Genomic DNA, 19,035 nt, shown 5'->3' with positions numbered 1-19,035 from the left:
TAATTATGTGTGTTTTTGATGTGAGCTGTTTTAATGTATGATGGAAATTAAATATCGTGCTGTTTGGGCTTGGAAGGATAAACACGACTGGCAAAATGTTGTCTTTGTGCTGAAATTAGGCTGTTTCCAATGATTAGGAGCTGCTTTTAGCATAAGAGTTTGTGTGTATAAAAGCCCACAGACATCAGCAGAGAAGAAAGGGCTGTGCAGTTCTTTGTGACCAGGTGTGACAGGTGTTCTTCTTAGTGCCAGAAAGCTCTCCCAGGACTAAGCAAGTCCCTGTAGTACCCCACCTCAGCAGAACAGACCCATCCTAACTCAGGAGGACAAGGACTTGGAACAAAGCCTGGGGTCGTTTGAGGGGTAGTTCACTGAAGCCACCGAAGACGAAGAGGCCTGAGGAGGGACCCTGGACTTGGTCGCCCAAAGTGCTCCTTGGGCATTTTTAGTTCATTTCTTCCCCTCAGCCTAAGCGGTCCTTCCTCTTTCAGCCTTTCTGTGATTATTGTTAATGAGACTCAGGAAGACCTTTATGTGCTTGGTTCCCCACAGAGGAGGCGAGAACTCCATCAGCCTAAATTGTTCCATGACAATAAAGCAGCTATAGGAAGAGATTTTTATGAGAAGGGATAATACAGTTTATACTCAGGAATGTCTCTGTTGCTTTGGTTTTCTCTAAAGGCTTAAAGTTCAGAGGGGACCTGGACCAAAGCGCCTTTGAGAGTTAGGAGCCCTGAGCACTTCAGAGGTGGTCTAGCCCTCCCCTACAGCTCTCCTCAGGCCCCAGCGTGGAGCCAGAGTTCTGACACTTGTTCTGTCTCCCAACAGTATTTCAGTGAACTGAGGGCAAGTCTGATAAACAGCCAGCCTCTCCCCAAGCAGGAGGTCCTTGCCCAGTGCTTCAGGAACCTAATGGAAGGAGTGGAGCAGAGCCTGTCTGTCAAGAACAGAGACAGGTAAGCAGCGCCCCATAGTTTAGCATCTCTGGGGTAGGTGGACGTTCCGGGATTGCGCTTAACACAGCTCACGACATACTGATGTGGCTTTTCTATCACACCTTGTAATCCTAGACTCAATTTAGTTCCATCCAGTAAATATGACTGGGTAGTTGCTTTCTTCCAAGCATCACACTAGGCACTGTAGAGCAGCGGTCCCCAACCTTTTTGGCACCAGGGACCAGTTTCGTGGAAGACAATTTTCCCGATGGGGCGGGGCGGGGGGGTGGTTCAGGCGGTAATGCGAGCAATGGGGATAATGGGGATGAGCGATGGGAATCGGCAGATGAAGCTTCAGTTGCCCGCGGCCCAGGGGTTGGGGACCCCTGCTATAGAGGATGCAGAGATGAATAAAATGCAGCCTTTGCCCTTAAGCAGTTTATAATCCAACAGGAGAGAGAGAGAAAAAATAACTAATTGAAAAGGTTAAAAGAAGGAAAGTTTAGATCTGCTATGAAGGACAAAGAAGGGCCTCCTGGCATTTGAACAAGCATAGGCTTTGAGGTCAGACAGACTCCAATTTAAATTTTATCCCTGCCCTTTATAGGCTGTGTGGCAGTGAGTAAGGCAGTCAAGTTCTCTGATCCTCAGTTTTCTCACCAGTAAAACAGAGATGATGATAATTGATTGTGACCTTTAAATGACAGAATATAGTAAACATGGTACCCAGGACATATGATGCACAGTAAGTAGTTCTTTCCTCTGTCTGACCTTTAAAAGTGGTTGGTTTTGCAAGAACAGAGACAGGTAAGTTGCCAGTGAGATCCTGATGAGGAAGCCAAACTTATCACCTATGCCTGAATTCATTCATTCATTCATTCATTTAGTTCATAAAATTTTATTAAGAATCTGCTATGTGCCAGGCACTGGGGATACCACTGAGGAACTAATTGTTCCAGGTTTTTGCCCTCACGGAGCTTCTAGTGGAAGAGACAGGCATAATGAATGATGGAGAGAGAAAATGTTTTCAGAAAAAAAAAAAAATAGTAATACTTGCCTCATCCTTTTATAAAAGTGGTAGCATTCAAACACTGCGCCATTTGAAATGCATATTATTAATCATCCCGATAGCCACAAGCCAAAACCTGGGCTCTGGTAATACAAGGCCAAGTCGGATGGGCTCTGTGGACGTGTTCCCTTGACTGCTTGTTCTGAGCCAAGATCCTCTGTCAGGCAAAAAGGGGCAGTCTCCAGGGCTAGCAGGAGAAGAGACTTCGTGAAGGAAGAGGGGACCCTTCCCTACATGCCTCGGGGGGAAATTGCTTCACCTGAGGCTTGGGAATTTGAGTATTGCCTCCTGAGCGGCTCTGTGAAATGGTGTCAGACAAGCTCCTCGTTTAGTGAGAGCACTAGCTAGCAAGGACTGCGTGTTTTCCATGTGCCGGGCAGAATGTCGCGCACTTACAGGCATCGTCTCACTTGACTCAGTAAACTCTCCCTTCCCGCAATCCCGTAAGCTAGCCACTCATGTGGGGCATCAAGACAAGAGATCACCCAGCTTAGAAGTGATGGGGCCAGGATGTGAGCCCAGGTAGTCGTACCCAGTGCCCCCTCTTTGTGAAGCACCTAGTTTGGTTTCCTTATCTGCAAATGAGGATACTGACACCTACTTTGGAGAAGACTTGTGATGATGAAACGAATTTATATGTAAACTCCACCAGTGCCAGGCACATAAGCTTTTGTTCTTTTCTTTATATTCCTTACCATCTATAATGTAATTTGACTTTTAAAAATGATTTTTAAATAGTATAACCACAGAATGCACCCCTCGAAATGGTCAGAGTGTATTTGCTGGTAACCCTTGTTTTCTGGGAGGGGAAGGAGGAGGGCATGCTGCTGGCAGAGCAGTAGTAGTCGGTGAAATGGGAGGAAGGAGCTCAGCCAGCACCTAGGCCGTCTCCAGGGTCCTGAACTCCGCCACCAGAGCTTCACACAGCCTCAGCCTTGCCACTGCCCTCAGCCCTTTCTTACTCTTTCCACAGGTTCACCCAGAACCTCTCGGTCTTCAGAAGAGATGTGGCAGAGGCCCTGCGCAGTGATGGCAGCACCGAACCGTGCAGTCTGGACATGATGAGCTGACCCGACTTCTGACCGTGTGCCGAGCAGCTTTTATCAAGAGACTTGTGGGTCTGGATCCCAGGACAGTGATGTTGGCTAGCCCAGGGGAATCTATTTTTCAGAACAAACAAACAACAACAAGAGTCCTACCTTTTTATAAGCCTGGCCTAATTGTAAGAATTTATAATAGCGCACAAACAATGTAAATTCAGTCTTTGCACTGAAAAAGCAAAAGACGTGTTTTCAGTCTTTCTATAAAATATCATTTATCTTTGTTCTTATAATGCTCTGAAAGGGTGTAGAGACAATATTTAACCAAAGAATATAATAAACCAGGTTTACGCCTAAGTGTGTACTAGTTAATGGTTCTGCAGTCAAGGTTGTGAATTGGTGAGAGATGCAACCTTCAACATAGATCCCGGATTGAGACAAATATACCATTTGAACCTGTTAAATTAGTAGTTTGTTATGAGTCTGGAAAAAGCAGCACTGGGGACTCTGAGCTGTGGGCACTTAGAACGAGCCTGGGAGCCCTCCAGAGCGCCCCACAGGACTGCACACAGCCCTCTCCGCCTCAGCAGCGACTGATAAAGTTGAGACAGTAACACAATTAAATGACTTACAAACAACGTTTGCTCTTCACTGGCATAAATCTGAAGTGGTTTAGTCTAGAAGAATTAAGCTGTGCAATTACTGCCTGCAGAGATATTTCTTCAGAAGGAGTAGGTGGCCCCAGCATGTAGCTCTAGGTGCTACCAGCACCCAGGCCTGCCTCCATTTAATTTTTAGGAGAAGCTGAGGGTGTCCAGTCAAAATACAGATTCAAAGCAGCTCTGCCTTCTTGGGCCACCCAGAACAGTTCTAGGTGCTAAAGTATAGATTTTCAGAGGATGAGGATCAGCTGGTTTTCATCCTTCCACAAAAACTCTTACTACTGTGGGGATTGCAGCTCGGCCCAAACCCAGGACAAGGAGGAAGCCTTTACAGTTTGTGAGGGACTGGAGCTAGGCTATTAATTTGAGATTGCCACTGTCAGATGGCTTTGGTGTCTCACTGCTCCGTCTTCATGGCTCAGGCTTGTAGTAAATATTGTTCCCTTTATTTCTGATAAGACACGAAAGGTTGGCCTTACTGTTGAAGAAGAAGTAAATCTACAAGCTCCTGTTATAATCTCGTTTCTCAGACTAGTATTTCTTGAAAACTTTCTTGATAGCTGAGTTTTACAACAGGCTTGTCACAGAAAAGCAAAGTCACCCAAGTTTATCTCAAAATGTTTGTCTTCCATGTGTGAACCCAGGAAATCAGGGAAAAGTGTGTTCTAGGTAGGGTGACTTCTGGTATCTAATGGAGAAGGAAGCCTCAGCCTTACACTGTGTTTCGTTAGCAGTGGGATAAATTTCCACAAGAAGGCAAATTCTGAACTTCATAAAACCTCAACTGTTTAGAGAAGTCTGACTTGAGAATTTTCTCTTTCTCATGGGCTTATTACTGTACACTACTCATCCCCAAAGCAATCCTTCATAGAAGACCTATCACCTTCTGACACTGTTTTTTGGTTTGTTTGTTTTTTGTTTTTGTTTTTGAAAAAGGTCCAAGACCTGGGAGTTCCCTAGTGGCCTAGTGGTTAGGATTCCGGGCTTTCACTGCCATGGCCCGGCTTCAACCCCTGGTCGGGGAACTAAGATCCTGCAAGCCGCGTGGCGTGGCCAAAATAAATAAATAAATAAAAAGGTCCAAGGCCTAAAAGCACCGTATTATTTGCATTAAAATGCTCACAAGAAAATCACCATGTGTACTTGCTTTTCTTGACCACATCGCCAAAGGTCGCCTGGTGGTTTCTCCCCAGCCAGGAAAGGCTCTGCCTTGGCCTTGGAGAGCTGCTGGGGAGGAGGACTCGTCAGGCCTGCCCCAGCCCCACTTGAGCAGGGCCTGCTCATGGCGCCGGGGTGTGCAGAGCACACGGAGAGGCAGCGCGCGCAGCAGGGAACAGACTCAGCAAAGCGATGGAACGTCTGCCGTGCCCTCCTCATCTGACCTCTCACTTAGTCCTCACAATAGCCCTGTGAAGGGGGACAGCATACTCCCACTTTTCAGATGAGGAAGCTGAGGCGCAAAGGTGGTACACAGCTTACACTGGTCACACAGGCAGGATTTGACCCCAGGTCTGTGTCACCTCAAAGGAATTCCTGGCCTCTCCAAGACCTGTATTTGAGAATGGTGAGTTGAAACCAGTTACCGTGTACGTCCATTTCCATGTGTTTTTCAGAACTCTGGTGCTGTGTAACAAAGGACCCCAACATGTAGTGGCTTAGAGCAACACTGCTCATCTCACAGTTCCTGTGAGTGCTCTGCCTCGGGGTCTCCCAGGCTGCAGCTAGCATGGTGGGCCAGGGCCCTGATCGTCACCAGGCTTGCCCGGAAAGGACCTGCTTCCAGCCCCCTCGTGGCTTTTGGCAGGAGTCGGCTCCTCGCGGGTTGGTGGGCCAAGCCCCAGCTCCTCGCCAAGTGGCCTTTGCACAGGGCGGCTCACACCTTGGCATCTCGCTTTACCAGAGCAAGAGAGAGAGAAGCACAGCAGTCTGGAAGTCTCAGCCTCTCATAACCTAATCGCAGAGGGGCCACGCATCATTTTTCCTGTGTTCTCTTCATTGGAAGTAAATCACTGGACCAGCCCACACCCAAGGGGAGGGGTTACACAAAGGCGGGAGGCAGGGGTCTTCGGGAGCCATGTTCAAAGCCACCTGCCACGACTCTTACCTGGCCTTTGCTGGAGAGGTTGAGTTTGGCTACAGGTTTCTCCCCTGAGACCTGGAAAGGAATCCTGATTCTCCTTGGAGAGCTAAGTTCCGTTCTGTGCCCTTTCTGAGGGAGGAGGAGGGAGTGGGGAAGCTGGGGTGTTTGCAGAGCACATCAGACTGCACACTCACCGCCTGACCCAGTGGGTCCTGGTTTGGAACTGCGCCCCACCAGCTCAGGCCACCCTTGCCAGAGTCGGCCTTGGTGAGGGATTGCGGGGGCTCCAGGGGAAAGCTGGGGTCCCCCGTGGGAGTTCTCTGCAGGGCCATCCTATCCCAAGGGTAAAACAGGCACTCAGGGGCACACCCAATCTTGCGGAGCCTGCACAAAAGAGAGCTAGTTGGATCTGTTACAGAGTGGTCCCCAACCTTTTTGGCACCAGGGACTGGTTTCACGGAAGACAGTTTTTCCACCGTCGGCGGTTGCGGGGGGGGGGGGTGGGGGGGGGAGCGGGTGGTGTGGGGGGCGCGGGAGGATGTTTCAGGAGGTAACACCAGCGATGGGGGGCGGCAGAGGGAGCTTCGCTCGCTCCCCTCCGCTCACCTCCTGCTGTGCGGCTCGGTTCCTAACAGGCCGTGGCCTGGGGGATGGGGACCCCTGTGTTACATGCTCCAATCAGATTGCAGGTGAATGTGACCTACACTCAGCAACAGGAAAAAATAAATGATCCTGGCAGCTCCTCGGGGTCTACCACCTACCCACAGCATCTGGCCCAGAGTGAGGAGGAGAGGAATGCGCGGGCCGCTGCCGGCGCACCTCGCCCTTCTGATGAGCTTCTAGCAGGCAAACAGGTCTCGTCCACGCTGTGCGGGGCTCGAGGTCAAGCCAACGGCTTCAGCTGATAGTCAAGCAAGAAACAGTTTGAAGGTATTATGACCGCACGACTTTTGCCTTCTCCACTGACTTAAGAACCTGATGCCTGAGAGCTGTATCCTGCTTGCGGTCTAGATGTTTCTGTGTTTTCTGTGCTTTCCAATCAGGCTTCTCTAGAACAGGGGATGGGGGTGCTGCACCGTGTGATGATCGGAGCAGCCAGAAAAGCCCTGTTGGCCCCTGGCCTCCCTTCCACTGGCCCTGCCAACCTAGAAGTGCCTTTGGGTTATGGTACTGGAAGCCCCTGTCGACATGCGCAACTGACCCGGCACTGGCTGTGAGCTGAGCTCAGTGACTGAGTTAACTACCAACAGAGCTGAGCGTGAGAACAAAGAACAGGGTAGGTTTGGTGAGAGAAACTGGGGAAAGTGGAAGAGCTGGCATACGGGAGCCTTGTCCAAATGGAGGCCAGTCCAGCAGTGTAGGCGAGGCAGCATTTGAGAGAACCCAGCACCTTATGGCGAGGAGGCAAAGAGCGCCTGGAGAGCAGGGCGGGGCAGAGTACAGAGGGAGACAGTGAAAGTCCCAAGATGAGCATTAAACACCTGGAACCACCATCATTTAATGAGCACCCACGAGGCACTGCAAATCATGATCTCATTTAAATGTAATGCTTACCAATAAGAAAGTCAAGTAAGTATTGATATTATCCTCATTTTAGAGATGAAGAAACTGAGACTAAAAGACTGACCCGAGCCACACAGCTAAAAAGTGGACGAGCCAGGATTCAAAGTCAGGTCAGCCTGACTCCAAAACTCATGTTTCGTTTCCACTAACATCCCTTAAGCTAGGTACTTCACCACTGGGCTTTGGAGACAGTTGGGTGGGGAGGTGCCTATGGACCCACCGGGACCCCCAGATGGGGCTGATCGCTCCCCAAGAAAGGCCAGTCCCACAGGGCCCCTTGTGTGCTGTGTCTGTGGCTTCTGCCACGGATTCATCCTCCTCCCTGAACTTTATAAAATCATTCTTGAGACTTTTTAATGTTTTATTGAGGTGTAAGTTTACAATGACAGCAAACCTTTCAAACTACAGCAAGAGTAACCTGCCTCCTTGGCGTATTAAAAAATAATGTTAGTGTGGGTTTTTACATCCCATAGGTTGGATTGCTGCTAAGAGTGCTTCCTTGACAAGATTCTTTTTGAGGTTTACAGAAAGCGTAATAAAATATGTAAGTTACATTCCCACAAACAAAAGCTATAACATAAGTTATTTATAAGCGTGAGATACAAACAGTATCACGATAAATAAACCATGAGGGTACCTGCAACATCCATCTTAATGTAATTTGCCCAACAAAAGTGTTGAAACGAAGTCGAATTTAGTAGAGAAATCTGTCAGGAAGAAAGGAAAGTTGTAAAACACAAAATGGGGACAATGGCTGATGGGGTGGGAACAAACAAGGGCATGAGATCGGGTGTGAAGGCACCTCAGAAGGCCACGGCTGTGCCTGCCCTCGGTGCCTGCCCTCGCCCCCTGAGCCCGCGTGCTCCCAGCAAGCCCTGCTACCCACAGGCGCATGTGTCACCAGCCCGCACAAGGGAAGGAATCTCCCCTCCCCTCCCCCTTCCTGTCTTATACCCTCTCTCCTAACCCCCAGCCCTTTGGCAGCTCCCTCAGGCTGCTGCCAGCCTCCCTGCCAGGCTGGGCCATCCTCGAGGCCAGGGCCTGGGTCTGACTCAGCACAAGGATCCTGGAGATCATTCGTTCGCTCATTCATTCACCTACCACAGATAAAGCAGTGAACGAGAGAGTCTCTGCCTTCAGAGAGCTGGTGAGCAGGGGAAATAAGATGGGTTCCAAAGGCAACGAGGCAATGATGAAAATAAACAGGGATAGACAGTGGCTGGGGGAGAGGAGGGCTGCTTTAGAGGATGGGCAGAGAGGCAAGAGGTGGCCTGGGCCCTAAAAGGTGGAAAGGCAGGGCTTCCCTGGTGGCGCAGTGGTTGAGGGTCCGCCTGCCGATGCAGGGGACACGGGTTCGTGCCCCGGTCAGGGAAGATCCCACATGCCGCGGAGCGGCTGGGCCCGTGAGCCATGGCCGCTGGGCCTGCGCGTCCGGAGCCTGTGCTCCGCAACGGGAGAGGCCACAACAGTGAGGGGCCCGCATACCGCAAAAACAAAAACAAAAACAAACAAACAAAAAAGGTGGAAAGGCACCAGCCGTGGGCGGAGCTGGGGGAGGCGAGTGCTGAACTGAGTACAGGCGAATTACTGGACACACTTCTGACCCCTTCCTCCTTATCCCTCGTCTGACCTTGCCGTGTGCTATTCAGTTTAATACCGCAAACTCTTAATGACCATCCAGTGGGCCCTGGGCCAGCCCCAGGACATGAACTTGAACGCCACCAACACCATTCTGCCCTGGAGGTACTCCTGGAACAGTGGGGGACACAGAAGTGAGCCCACTGTGGCCGCCCTCACGCCGCTCCTGGGATCCTTCCCCTAGACCACCCGCTGATTTCCTATGACTTCGAATCCTTACTACCTGCTCCCACAGCAAAAATGGGGGTATGAGGTAAAGGGAAAAGCACGGGCTTTGGAGTCAAGACAGTCCTGGGTTCCAATCCCAGCTCCAGCCCTTCCCCACCGCACGCCCTCTAGTCCTCCCCATCGGGGGAGGCAGCGATGAAGAGCTCAGACTGTATTACTCCCACTATCAGATGGGGAAATGGAGACCCAAAGTTGGGACATGGTCCAGAAAATTGGAGTATGTGCTCAATAAATACTTGAATAAATGAATGGATGAGCGAATAAGTTTGGGCAGGTGTCTTTAGAGCCTTCCATCATGAGAAATAGAAGGGCCCCTAGAGACGCCAAACTAGGGGGTGTGAACTAAGGATGGAGGGTGGGCAGGTAAGCAACCTGGGACATGGCATGTGTGCCAAATTGATGTGTTTGTGTCTCTGTCTATGGAAGTGGTCCATAATATTTTCATCTATCTTGCAAATTCGGTTGCTGACCCAAATATGTTTAAGAGCCCTGATTCAAACCCTACCCCATTTTACAGACAGGGAAATGGACTCCCAGTTTACACAGGAAGTCGGCGGTAGAGTGAGCCCGAACTGGGTCCTCCTGCATGTGGACAACTGGAAATGCCGACATCCTGACTCTCATCCCTAAATCCCCCCTCTGTCTCCTATATGACACCCAGCAAGACCTCCAGCAGTGCTATCCCTTCTCCCATCTTCTCCATCGGGAGGAGGAGAGGATGCACTGCATCCTGGAAGTCTTTCTGGCCTCATGAGTCTGGGCCACCAGCTCCCAGTTCTTAGAGATTTTCTCATCTCTGTGTGTGTGTGTGTGTGTGTGTGTGTGTGTGTGTGTGTGTGTGTGTGTGTGTCTCCATCTCTGTCATTGTTCAGTTGATAGCAGGTAAGAATGGACAGCAAAAAAATACAATTTCAGGAACACTAAATACATATCAAACAATATTTGGCCAAAACAGTGCTCAGAGGAGAATGTCTGGCCTTAAATGTATTTAATAAAAAACAAGGAAGAATGACCAAAAGGAACTAAAATTTCACCTCAACAAACAAAGAAGAAATTAACAAATAAAAATAAAACAAACCATTCCTGAAGGAGATGATATTTTAAAAGAGGATAATGAAATAAAAGTCTTTTCTTTAAGACCAGTAAAATAGACAAACCTTTGGCAAATATGATCAAAAGGCACAACTGAGTAACAGTGAGAACGAAATGCAGAGGATGTCAACACAGATTCAACATGGGAGTTTCAAAACAGGAGAGAATCTTCCCACAGTGTTACAACAATGAATTTGAAAACTTGGATGAAATGGGCAATATTCTGGGCACTGGCTTCTGAATTTGAGCAGGCGTCTCAATCACCTGGGGGGCTTGTTAAACACAGAGTGCTGAACCCAACCCCAGGGTTTCTGATTCAGTAGGTCTGGGCTAGGGTCCAAGAATGCGCATTCCTAACGAATTCCCAGGTGAGGCTGATGCCACTCGTCGGAACACACATTGAAAACGCTGTCCCAGAAACTGCTACCCGCGCCATTTACTCCTTTTCCTGAGCTGCCTAACAGCTCTGTTCTGTCTGGGTTGGGAAAGAAGGGGGGTTTGTGCCCAGTGGTCCAAAGCGCCTACTGCTGGATGCCTGAGAAGCCCAGGGTCCCAGGCAGCGGGGCACAGTGAGGTGGAGCCCTTCCCTACCCCAGGCGCTGTGCTGAATGCTTACTTGAATGAGCTCATTCAATCCCACGATGTTGGTACTGGTGCTTTACCAGATGGGGAAACTGAGGCACAAAGAGACTTCCCTGGCCCACAGCTGATAAACAGAGGTAGGAATCCAACTCTTAAGGACTGGGCCACCCACCATGCCCTGGGAGCAATGCTGGCCACACCACCCACATCTTCTCCCTATCTCTGCGCCTGCCCACCTACATGTGCAGCGTGGGCCTTGCTCTTCCGTGTAACAGAGCCAGGAAGCAGCAAAGACAGGCCTGGGATCCAGGGATCTGGAAGCCAGGAAGGAAGTGGAGCTGCTGGTGGAGAGCCTTCACTGGCCTCTGAGTCAGCGTGAGTCTCAGAACTCAGCCTCAGTCCGCTCATCAGGTACAAGATGGGGTTGAGAGCAGCCCTTTCCACACAGGGTTGTCGTGAGGAATAAATAAGTGCCCCAGCCCTTGCCTGGCACGTGCTAAGTTCTCAACTCACAGTTGCTCTACTGTTGCCATTAAAGTTATTATTACATAACCGCCAGAGTGTCTCCCAGGCAATTCCACAGACCTTCTCTCATTTACTTCTCACAGCCACCCTGGGGGTAGCTATTACCCTTTCTGTTTTACAAATAAGGAAAATGAGGCTCCAGGAGATGCAAGAGGGACCCCACAACCCCCAGGCCCCCCAGTGGCAGAGCCTGAGTTAGAAGCAGGAGGCCCCCAGCCCAGAGCAACAGCGAGACTCTATCTGAAGGTCCTGGTCTGCAGAGGGCAGTGGAGGAGGGCTTGCCCAGGGCCCAGGAGCCCTGCTCTCCTCACCCTTCTCTGCCCAGACGCCTCATTCTCCCCACCCAACACTGAGGTTCTGCCAGGGCCAGAGACTTGCCCAAGGTCACAGAGGGGGTGTTGACTCAGGCTTCCAGGCCTTAAGATTGTAAGTCCTGAGGCCTCTCCTTGTTGGGGGCAGATTACTAGGAAGAATCTAGTAATTCTGCTGCCCCCTGCCCTTCCTGGCCCCCTGAGACTGACCCCACCGTAGACAAATACACCTCTCTCTCCAAGATACTGAGCCTCCGCAAATAAAATAAAACCGCAAACAAATAAACAGGAATCTTAAGAATAACACATCAACTGTCACGCTGGGCGGGTGGGGAGGGCAGCCACAGCTTCCTGCTTCCTGCTACCTGCCAGGCCCTAACCCCGGGCGCTCTCCACATCTCACTCGCTGCTCGAGACTATCTCGCAATTCACGTATTCCGTTTTACAAACGAGGAAACCAAAGCCTAAAGCTATGAGTCCCTTGCTCAAGGTCACTCGGCTAGGATGTGACCTGGCCCAAATACAAACCCCCTTCTGGCCAATGGAGCATCCCAGCTCTCACCGCGTCGGCAAGATGGGGAGCGCAAGGGAGGCCCTGCCAAGCGGTCAGCAGTCAGTTTGCACCTAACGATTTTAGAATTAGCAGGTAGAAAACGATTCTGTAAACCTCCCCTGGGGAGACAGATGAGACTGGGGGGGGGGGGGGCAAGGGGGGTTGACCGCCCTGCACGCCTTCCTGTCACCGGTGCCCCTTGGCCCGCCGGCACAGCCTCCGAGGGCGCGGGCAAAGCAAGGAGTGGTCTCAGCGCCCAGGGTTACCCAAAGAAACCCCGCTATTTGCTCTAAATATGACCCTCCCCCGCCCTTGCCCCTCGGTAACCCCAGGTCTCGACACCTGCCGCGCCTCGGGCAGGTCTCCCCGCGGGTCCACAGTCCCGTCCATCCTGCAACGAATTTCGAGGGACCGGATCTCGCTCCCCACCGGGCGACCCCGGGTCCCGTTCAGCCGGGCCTGGCACGCGTGGGCACCTGAGAGTCTCGCCTCGGTCCGCTTGCCGGGTGGGTGCCAGGGAGCGTCTCTAAAGTGGCCGCGACGCCGCGGCCGAAGCCCGGGCGGGGGTGAATTCTCCCCACGCGGGTCGGTGTCCTCGGGAGCGCGGGGCATGCTCCGGTGCTGTCCTCACCCCGCGCGCAGGCAGCGCACAGCTTGCGCCCCACGGTGCGCCCCTTTCGTTGCTCCCGAGGCGGTGGGGTGTCCAGGACGCTGCCGCGGATTCCGCAGGGTCGTTCCGGAGTTGCAACTCCATTGTAATTGAAAGGATTCATATTGTTTGGGTTTTGCTCAGATGAAAAAAAAAAATTTGCAAGAAAACGAAACCCCCCTCAGCAAATAATTTCACCAGCAGAGCGCCCTGCCCGCCCCGCTCGGCGGCGGGGAAGCTGCCCCAGCCGGGAGGAGCGGGGAACGTCTCCTAATTGCAGCTTCGTTAGATTTCGGGTTTGGGAGGCTGTGGTTCGGGCGCTAATATCCGCCGCCCATTATCCCGGCTAATAAATTTGACCTATTGTTCGTTTGTTAAAATGATGTCACCTTGGAACAGTCCCTAAGCTCCTATTTCCATGAATTAGGCCTTTATTGAAAGCCAGGAGCCAATGGGAGGAGAGAGGCTTGTTGATCGCAGCCAATGGCTGCGGCGGGAGAGGAATTAGCAGCGGAAACTCCAGGTTCGGTTCAAGAAAGATGACACAGAGCCTGTCGGGCCCGCGCACTCTTGGCAAAGTTTCAGTGCGACGAGAGGCGCCGGGCGCTCCATGGCCGCGCCGTAACGGGGACCCAGCCGCCTCCCCGCCCAGCCCAGCCCAGCCCTTCCGCCCGCCCAGGATGGAGGCGCCAGCCAGCGCGCAGACCCCGCACCCGCACGAGCCCATCAGCTTCGGCATCGACCAGATCCTCAACAGCCCGGACCAGGACAGCGCACCAGCCCCGCGGGGCCCCGACGGCGCCAACTACCTGGGAGGGCCCCCCGGGGGCCGTCCGGGCGCCACATACCCGTCTCTGCCCACCTCCTTTGCCGGCCTCGGCGCGCCCTTCGAGGACGCGGGATCTTACAGTGTCAACCTGAGCCTGGCGCCCGCCGGCGTGATCCGAGTGCCAGCGCACAGGCCGCTGCCCGGGGCCGTGCCGCCGCCTCTGCCTAGCGCGCTGCCTGCCATGCCCTCCGTGCCCACGGTCTCCAGCCTGGGCGGCCTCAATTTCCCCTGGATGGAGAGCAGCCGCCGCTTCGTAAAAGACCGTTTCACAGGTGAGCAGGGTGTCCAAAAAGGCGCCGGGCCTCGGCCCTCCCGGGGCCAGAGGCGCCGCGCCCTACGTGCTTCACTCGGGGAAACGGTTCCGGAGGCCCAAGTGCGGTGGAGGCCTCAGCGCTCAGGGCCCCGGGCAACCATAGAGGGGAGAAAAATCAGAGAGTTTGGGGGAAATAAGCCTGTGCCCGGGGAAAGAGGGGGACATCTCCCAACCGGCTTGGTGCCGCTGGGGACCCTCGGGACCAACGAAATAGCGTAGTACTCTGCGCCCCACCGGGCGGCACCGGGTCCGCATGGTGCCTGAACGGCAGTCGAGCTGGGCCGGGCTTCAGGGGGCCTCGTGTGTCTCCGCAGCGGCGGCGGCGCTCACGCCCTTCACCGTGACCCGGCGCATCGGCCACCCTTACCAGAACAGGACGCCGCCCAAGCGTAAGAAGCCGCGCACGTCCTTTTCTCGGGTGCAGATCTGCGAGCTGGAAAAGCGCTTCCACCGCCAGAAGTATCTGGCTTCGGCCGAGAGGGCGGCGCTCGCTAAGTCCCTCAAAATGACGGACGCGCAGGTCAAGACCTGGTTCCAAAACCGGAGGACCAAGTGGCGGTGAGAGAGGCCTGGCCCGGCCCACCTTGCACCGGCCCTTCGCCCGCTCCGTGCCCGAGCCTCGCGTTCTCCCCACCCTGCGCTACCCCCTACTCGCCCTCCTAGGGCTGCACCTCCCCGCTCCTTCCCAGGTTTTATCTCCCAGCTCGCCCTCCCGCGCGCCTGTCCTCATCCGTGTCTGGAATTCTCCTCCATTCCCATCCCTGTGTCGCTTTCTTGAGCCTCTCCAGCTGTCTCGATGTTTTATTCGGTCTCCTGCGCTCGCTCGGTTTCCTCTCACCTGCCCCCCCCCGCAACACCCCACCCCATCCCGGGCCTCTCGCGCTCCGCTAAACCCTCCCGCTTGCCCCCTGCCCTTCCGATTCCCGACAATCCGCGCGGGGCTCCGGGTTCCCGCTCTAGCTCCCCATCCCGACTCCAGCCCTGTTTTTATCCAATCGCTCTTTCGATCCAACCCGTGAACGGCGAAGCGATCGCGTCCTGCAAGAGGGGTTTGAGACAGAGCCTGGGAGAACCGGATGAGGCTGACCGGACCCGGGGACACCGCGAGGTGCAGAGCCTGCCCGCCCACCCGCGGACCCCAGTGACCCGGCTGCCTGTAGGGCCTAGTCAGTTACACACACGCCCTGCCCTTGTTACCCCGCAAAGAAACAATCTTTGTTGTTGGCGAAGCCACAATACCCGGGTGTGCAAGTGGGCGGCGGGCGGAGTTTCCTCCCGGCGATCTCCCCGCGCACAACAAAAACAAACGATCCCAACCCAGTCCGCGGACCCGCGGGTCCCCGGCGCACAAGGCCGGCGGGGAAGCAGACTGACTCTGCGCCTCGAGGCTCCCGGCTGGCCTTGGCTCCCGGGCGGGTGGGGGCCCCGCCGGCGGCCCCGCGGTGCCGGGTGCCTGACGGTGCTGTCCCTCTCCCTCCCCCGGTGCAGGCGGCAGACGGCGGAGGAGCGGGAGGCGGAGCGGCAGCAGGCGAGTCGGCTCATGCTGCAGCTGCAACACGACGCCTTCCAAAAGAGCCTCAACGACTCTATCCAGCCCGACCCGCTCTGTCTGCACAACTCTTCGCTGTTTGCTCTGCAGAATCTGCAGCCCTGGGAGGAGGATAGCTCCAAGGTCCCCGCCGTCACCTCTCTGGTGTGAGCCGCCAGCGCGCACCGTCACCAAGTATCGCCGCCCCGACCCGGCGGGGCGCCCCGGCCCCCCAGCCGGTCTGGGGGGGGAATCGAGGCCGAGACGGGAAGGGCCAGCCAAGCTCAAGTAGGCCCCGGGGCGCGGCCGCATCCCGCCGCCTGCGGAGGGGGGCTGGGCCCGGGCTCCGCGCGACTGCACAATCCGAGCCCCCGCCCCGCGCCCAGTCCCGCCCGAGGCCCGGGCCTGACAAAGAAAGCGCCTTACGTTTCTCCGCCCCTCGCCCGCAGCCCCCGGGCCGGGCGCCTGTATTATACTTTGTACTTTTGCCCAAACGTGTAAATAATAAAAGTTTTGGCTTTTTTCTTTAGAAACCGGCCACCTGCTTCCCCCGCGGGGGCCACTGGAGGAGGGGCGGCCGATCAGGCGACTGGGGGAAGCGCCAGGGGCTGGGGCACCCTGCGTTGAGGCTGGGTCCACCCTTCTCCTTTTCCGTTCCTTTTATTTAAGTCGTTTTATTTAATAAAAAAGTTAGCTATTTCACTTAACGCCGCTTTTATTTCGTTTTCGTTCCAATAATGCTCGGCGACCCCCGACCCTGCGCCCCACCCCCTGCGGCGGTAGAGGCCGAGCGGCGGTGTGCGGGCGAGCGTCCACTTCTCCGAGCCTCGTCGGTATTCGCCTCACCTCGAACCCCGGCTCGGGGCCCCGCGGAGGATCCGCGGTGCAGGTCAGTGCGTGCCGGCCGCCCGCAGTCCGGGTGCCCGCGGGATGGGGTGGACGTGGGAAGGGCACTCTAGGCTCAGAGGTCGCAGAGCAGCGCCAGGCAGAGTTGGGGAGTGAAAGGCCCCGCCTGGACGGGTACTTAGGCCGTCCCAAGTCAAACCCACCTAAGGAGTGGGAGGCACGGTGACCTCGAACTTCCTGGGACGCGAAGCCCACGCCCTCTCCCTCCCACAACCCACAAGCCACTGTCCTCTCTCTTTCTCTAGAGAGGCCCTGGGCGGGCCCCTCCGACAGCTTTGAGAGGATCTGGGCGCACTGCGCTCGGCGTCTGGGGAGCAAGTGTAGCGCACAACCCCGGGACACCCTCGCCCTTCTGGGTTGCGTGGGACCGCCGGTGGAGCGTGATGTCACGTGACTTCACTGCAGCCGTGGTGGCGTCACTAGACAGGAGGGGGCGGGGCGCCCGGAACGCCCAGGACCCCAAGCCCAGGTGTGAAAGCGGCATGGCCGAGTCCACCCGCTTTACCGCGGCTCAAAAGCTAGAAGTTTCGGGATCACGAGATCTGGAGCAGGTGGCCCCTTATAACAACGACAAACACACACTCGCAGCGTCCGTGAACATTTCATCTTGCTCGTTGGTTTTTTTCTCCTTTTTTCATTCTCCCTTTCGGTTTTTTAAAAACTTTTCTTATTTTCTGGCCTCTCCATTTCTTTCTCCACAATATTCTGTTTCCTCCTCTGTTACTCTTGGTCTCTGTTACTATATCTTTTTAACTTTTCTTTACAGTTTTATGTTCCTCTGTATAGTTCGTCTCTATTGCTTTCAGTTTTTCATCTTTCTTTGTCCTATCCTTTCTCCCAGTTCCGACTCTCGCGTTCTGTCTCCTTACTTCCCTCCTCTCTTTTTGTCCTTGTTTTCCCCTTCTTGTCTTCCAAAATCTCTTTGCCTCTACCTCTCTCAGTCCCGGTCTCTGTCTCTCTCCTTCCCTCCTCCAGGCCGGGCTCCCCGGGTCTCCTTAAGGCTAAACCCTTCTGGGTGCGATCCCAGAGGCCCTGTAGCAGCCCCGCCAGCCTCATCGCCCTGCCTCCCTCGGGGCCTCGCGGCACCCTGCAGGCTCGGGTATATTGGGCGCCTTCGTTGCAGGCGGGCAGCGGTATTGTCTGCACTGCAGGCCTCTAGGAAGGGGAGGGAGTCTAAGAAAGAGCTGGAGCTGCAGCGTTTCTGCCCTCATCCCCACCTCCAAGCCCTGGGGACTCCCAGACACCTCAGAGAAGAACTAGGGTGACTCAGAGCTTCGGGTCTCTTCCTTGGGTGTTTTCCTGAAATGCTTCTATTTTCTCCGCTTAAAAAAAAAAAAATCGTAGTAAACGCCGTCATCAGGATGGGAAAGGTTGGCCCTTCGGCTGGGGACTTGAATATCTGAAAACCAGAGCGACCGTCTTTGCCTTTGCTGAACAAGCAGGCCCCCCCTCGGGCACTGGCATCGCTTTCTATTTTTCCTCGCTTTTATTCTATTCCTCCATAACAGGGCTTAGTGGGTTTTGCTTTTTTTCTAAATTATGTTTGTTGTTCTACCAGAGGGACCCTCGATTCTCGGGCCTTTTTGGGGAACGCACACACATCTTTTTCCCTCTCCGGTGCCTGACTTTGCGCAAAAGGTCTCTGAACGAGAGGCCAGCCGGGCTGGGCTTTCAAGCAGGCCCGGGGACAGGGACCCAGTGCCGCTGCGGCCCTAGGGGAGAGGGGGCAGTTTTTCCCTAACCAGTGACTTCGCGGGCGTTTGCTCGCCCTGAGCGCTTTGTTCCAGCGAAGCCTTGCCCAGCCAGAGAACGGCTAGGGGTCTCTTCAAGTTAGGGGGGCTCAGCCCACTTGTGTGGGGCCGGGTGGCGACCGTCACCCAACCACGCGCACCCAGGGCAGTGTGGGCGCCCCCAACAGGTGGGAGGAATTGCTGAGCCAAGCCAGGGCTTTTAGCGCCTAACGCCCTCCTCCCGCTGTGCAAAGCCTGGAGGTCGCCGCCATTTCCACTGCGGCTGCGCCGGATGAGAGCCCGAGGACGCCCAGCTAAGGGACGCAGCTCCCAGTCCCCACACCGGGAGGACTGTGAGGCACAGTCGCGGCGCGGAAATACCCGGACCAGGCACGCGCCCCTGAAGCTGAGTTTGGGACAACGGGAATCTGGAGTAGGCTGGGAGGCCCACATGGGCGCCTCCTTCTGGATCGTCTCCCAACATGAGGCCCCACCTCGGCGGAGGAAGCGCCTGAGGCTCTGGAGGTAGGCGGGTGAGTGTGGACGTTCAGCCAGGCCAACGTCCCCGGAGGGGATTGAGGACAAGAAGCAGCCGGCCTCTGGGCGAGGGCTGGAGACTTCGCCTCGTCGCCCTTCCCCGCGGCCTTCCGTAGTCTCGTTTGGAGAGTCTCTGAAGTTGCACCCATTTTACAGATGCCGGACAAGGAGGCACGAGGCAGCTTCGCGACCCAGGCGGACTGGTCGCGGGAGCTCTCCCCGAGCGCCGGTTGCTGGGCTCCACCCGCGGGCAGGGTGGGGGCGG

At 54.8% G+C, this 19,035-nt stretch overlaps 2 protein-coding genes across 4 annotated transcripts in view; both read left to right on the top strand.

Annotated features, from left to right (window-relative positions):
• Positions 1 to 3,282, top strand: part of RANBP17 (RAN binding protein 17) — a 312,772-nt gene extending 309,490 nt beyond the window's left edge. For all 3 annotated transcript variants that reach the window (XM_082836274.1, XM_082836273.1, XM_082836275.1), the window contains 2 exons: positions 829 to 956; positions 2,978 to 3,282. In XM_082836274.1, the coding sequence (XP_082692400.1) occupies positions 829 to 956; positions 2,978 to 3,074 (225 nt within the window). In that variant the 3' untranslated portion in view covers positions 3,075 to 3,282. The remainder of the gene's footprint in view (positions 1 to 828; positions 957 to 2,977) is intronic.
• Positions 3,283 to 13,466: 10,184 nt separating this feature from the next.
• TLX3 (T cell leukemia homeobox 3) lies at positions 13,467 to 15,768 on the top strand (the record flags this gene model as incomplete). The annotated part of the gene is made up of 3 exons (XM_082835283.1): positions 13,467 to 14,028; positions 14,384 to 14,627; positions 15,558 to 15,768. The coding sequence occupies 3 exons, from the start codon at positions 13,467 to 13,469 to the stop codon at positions 15,766 to 15,768; spliced, it is 1,017 nt and encodes a 338-aa protein (XP_082691409.1).
• Between the last annotated feature and the right edge of the window lie 3,267 nt (positions 15,769 to 19,035).

Source organism: Leucopleurus acutus (assembly GCF_964270905.1).
Source record: "Leucopleurus acutus genome assembly, chromosome: 3".
NCBI lineage: Eukaryota > Metazoa > Chordata > Mammalia > Artiodactyla > Delphinidae > Leucopleurus > Leucopleurus acutus.
Note: the sequence above shows the minus strand (reverse complement) of the source record. Positions and strands in the feature narration are given on the sequence as shown.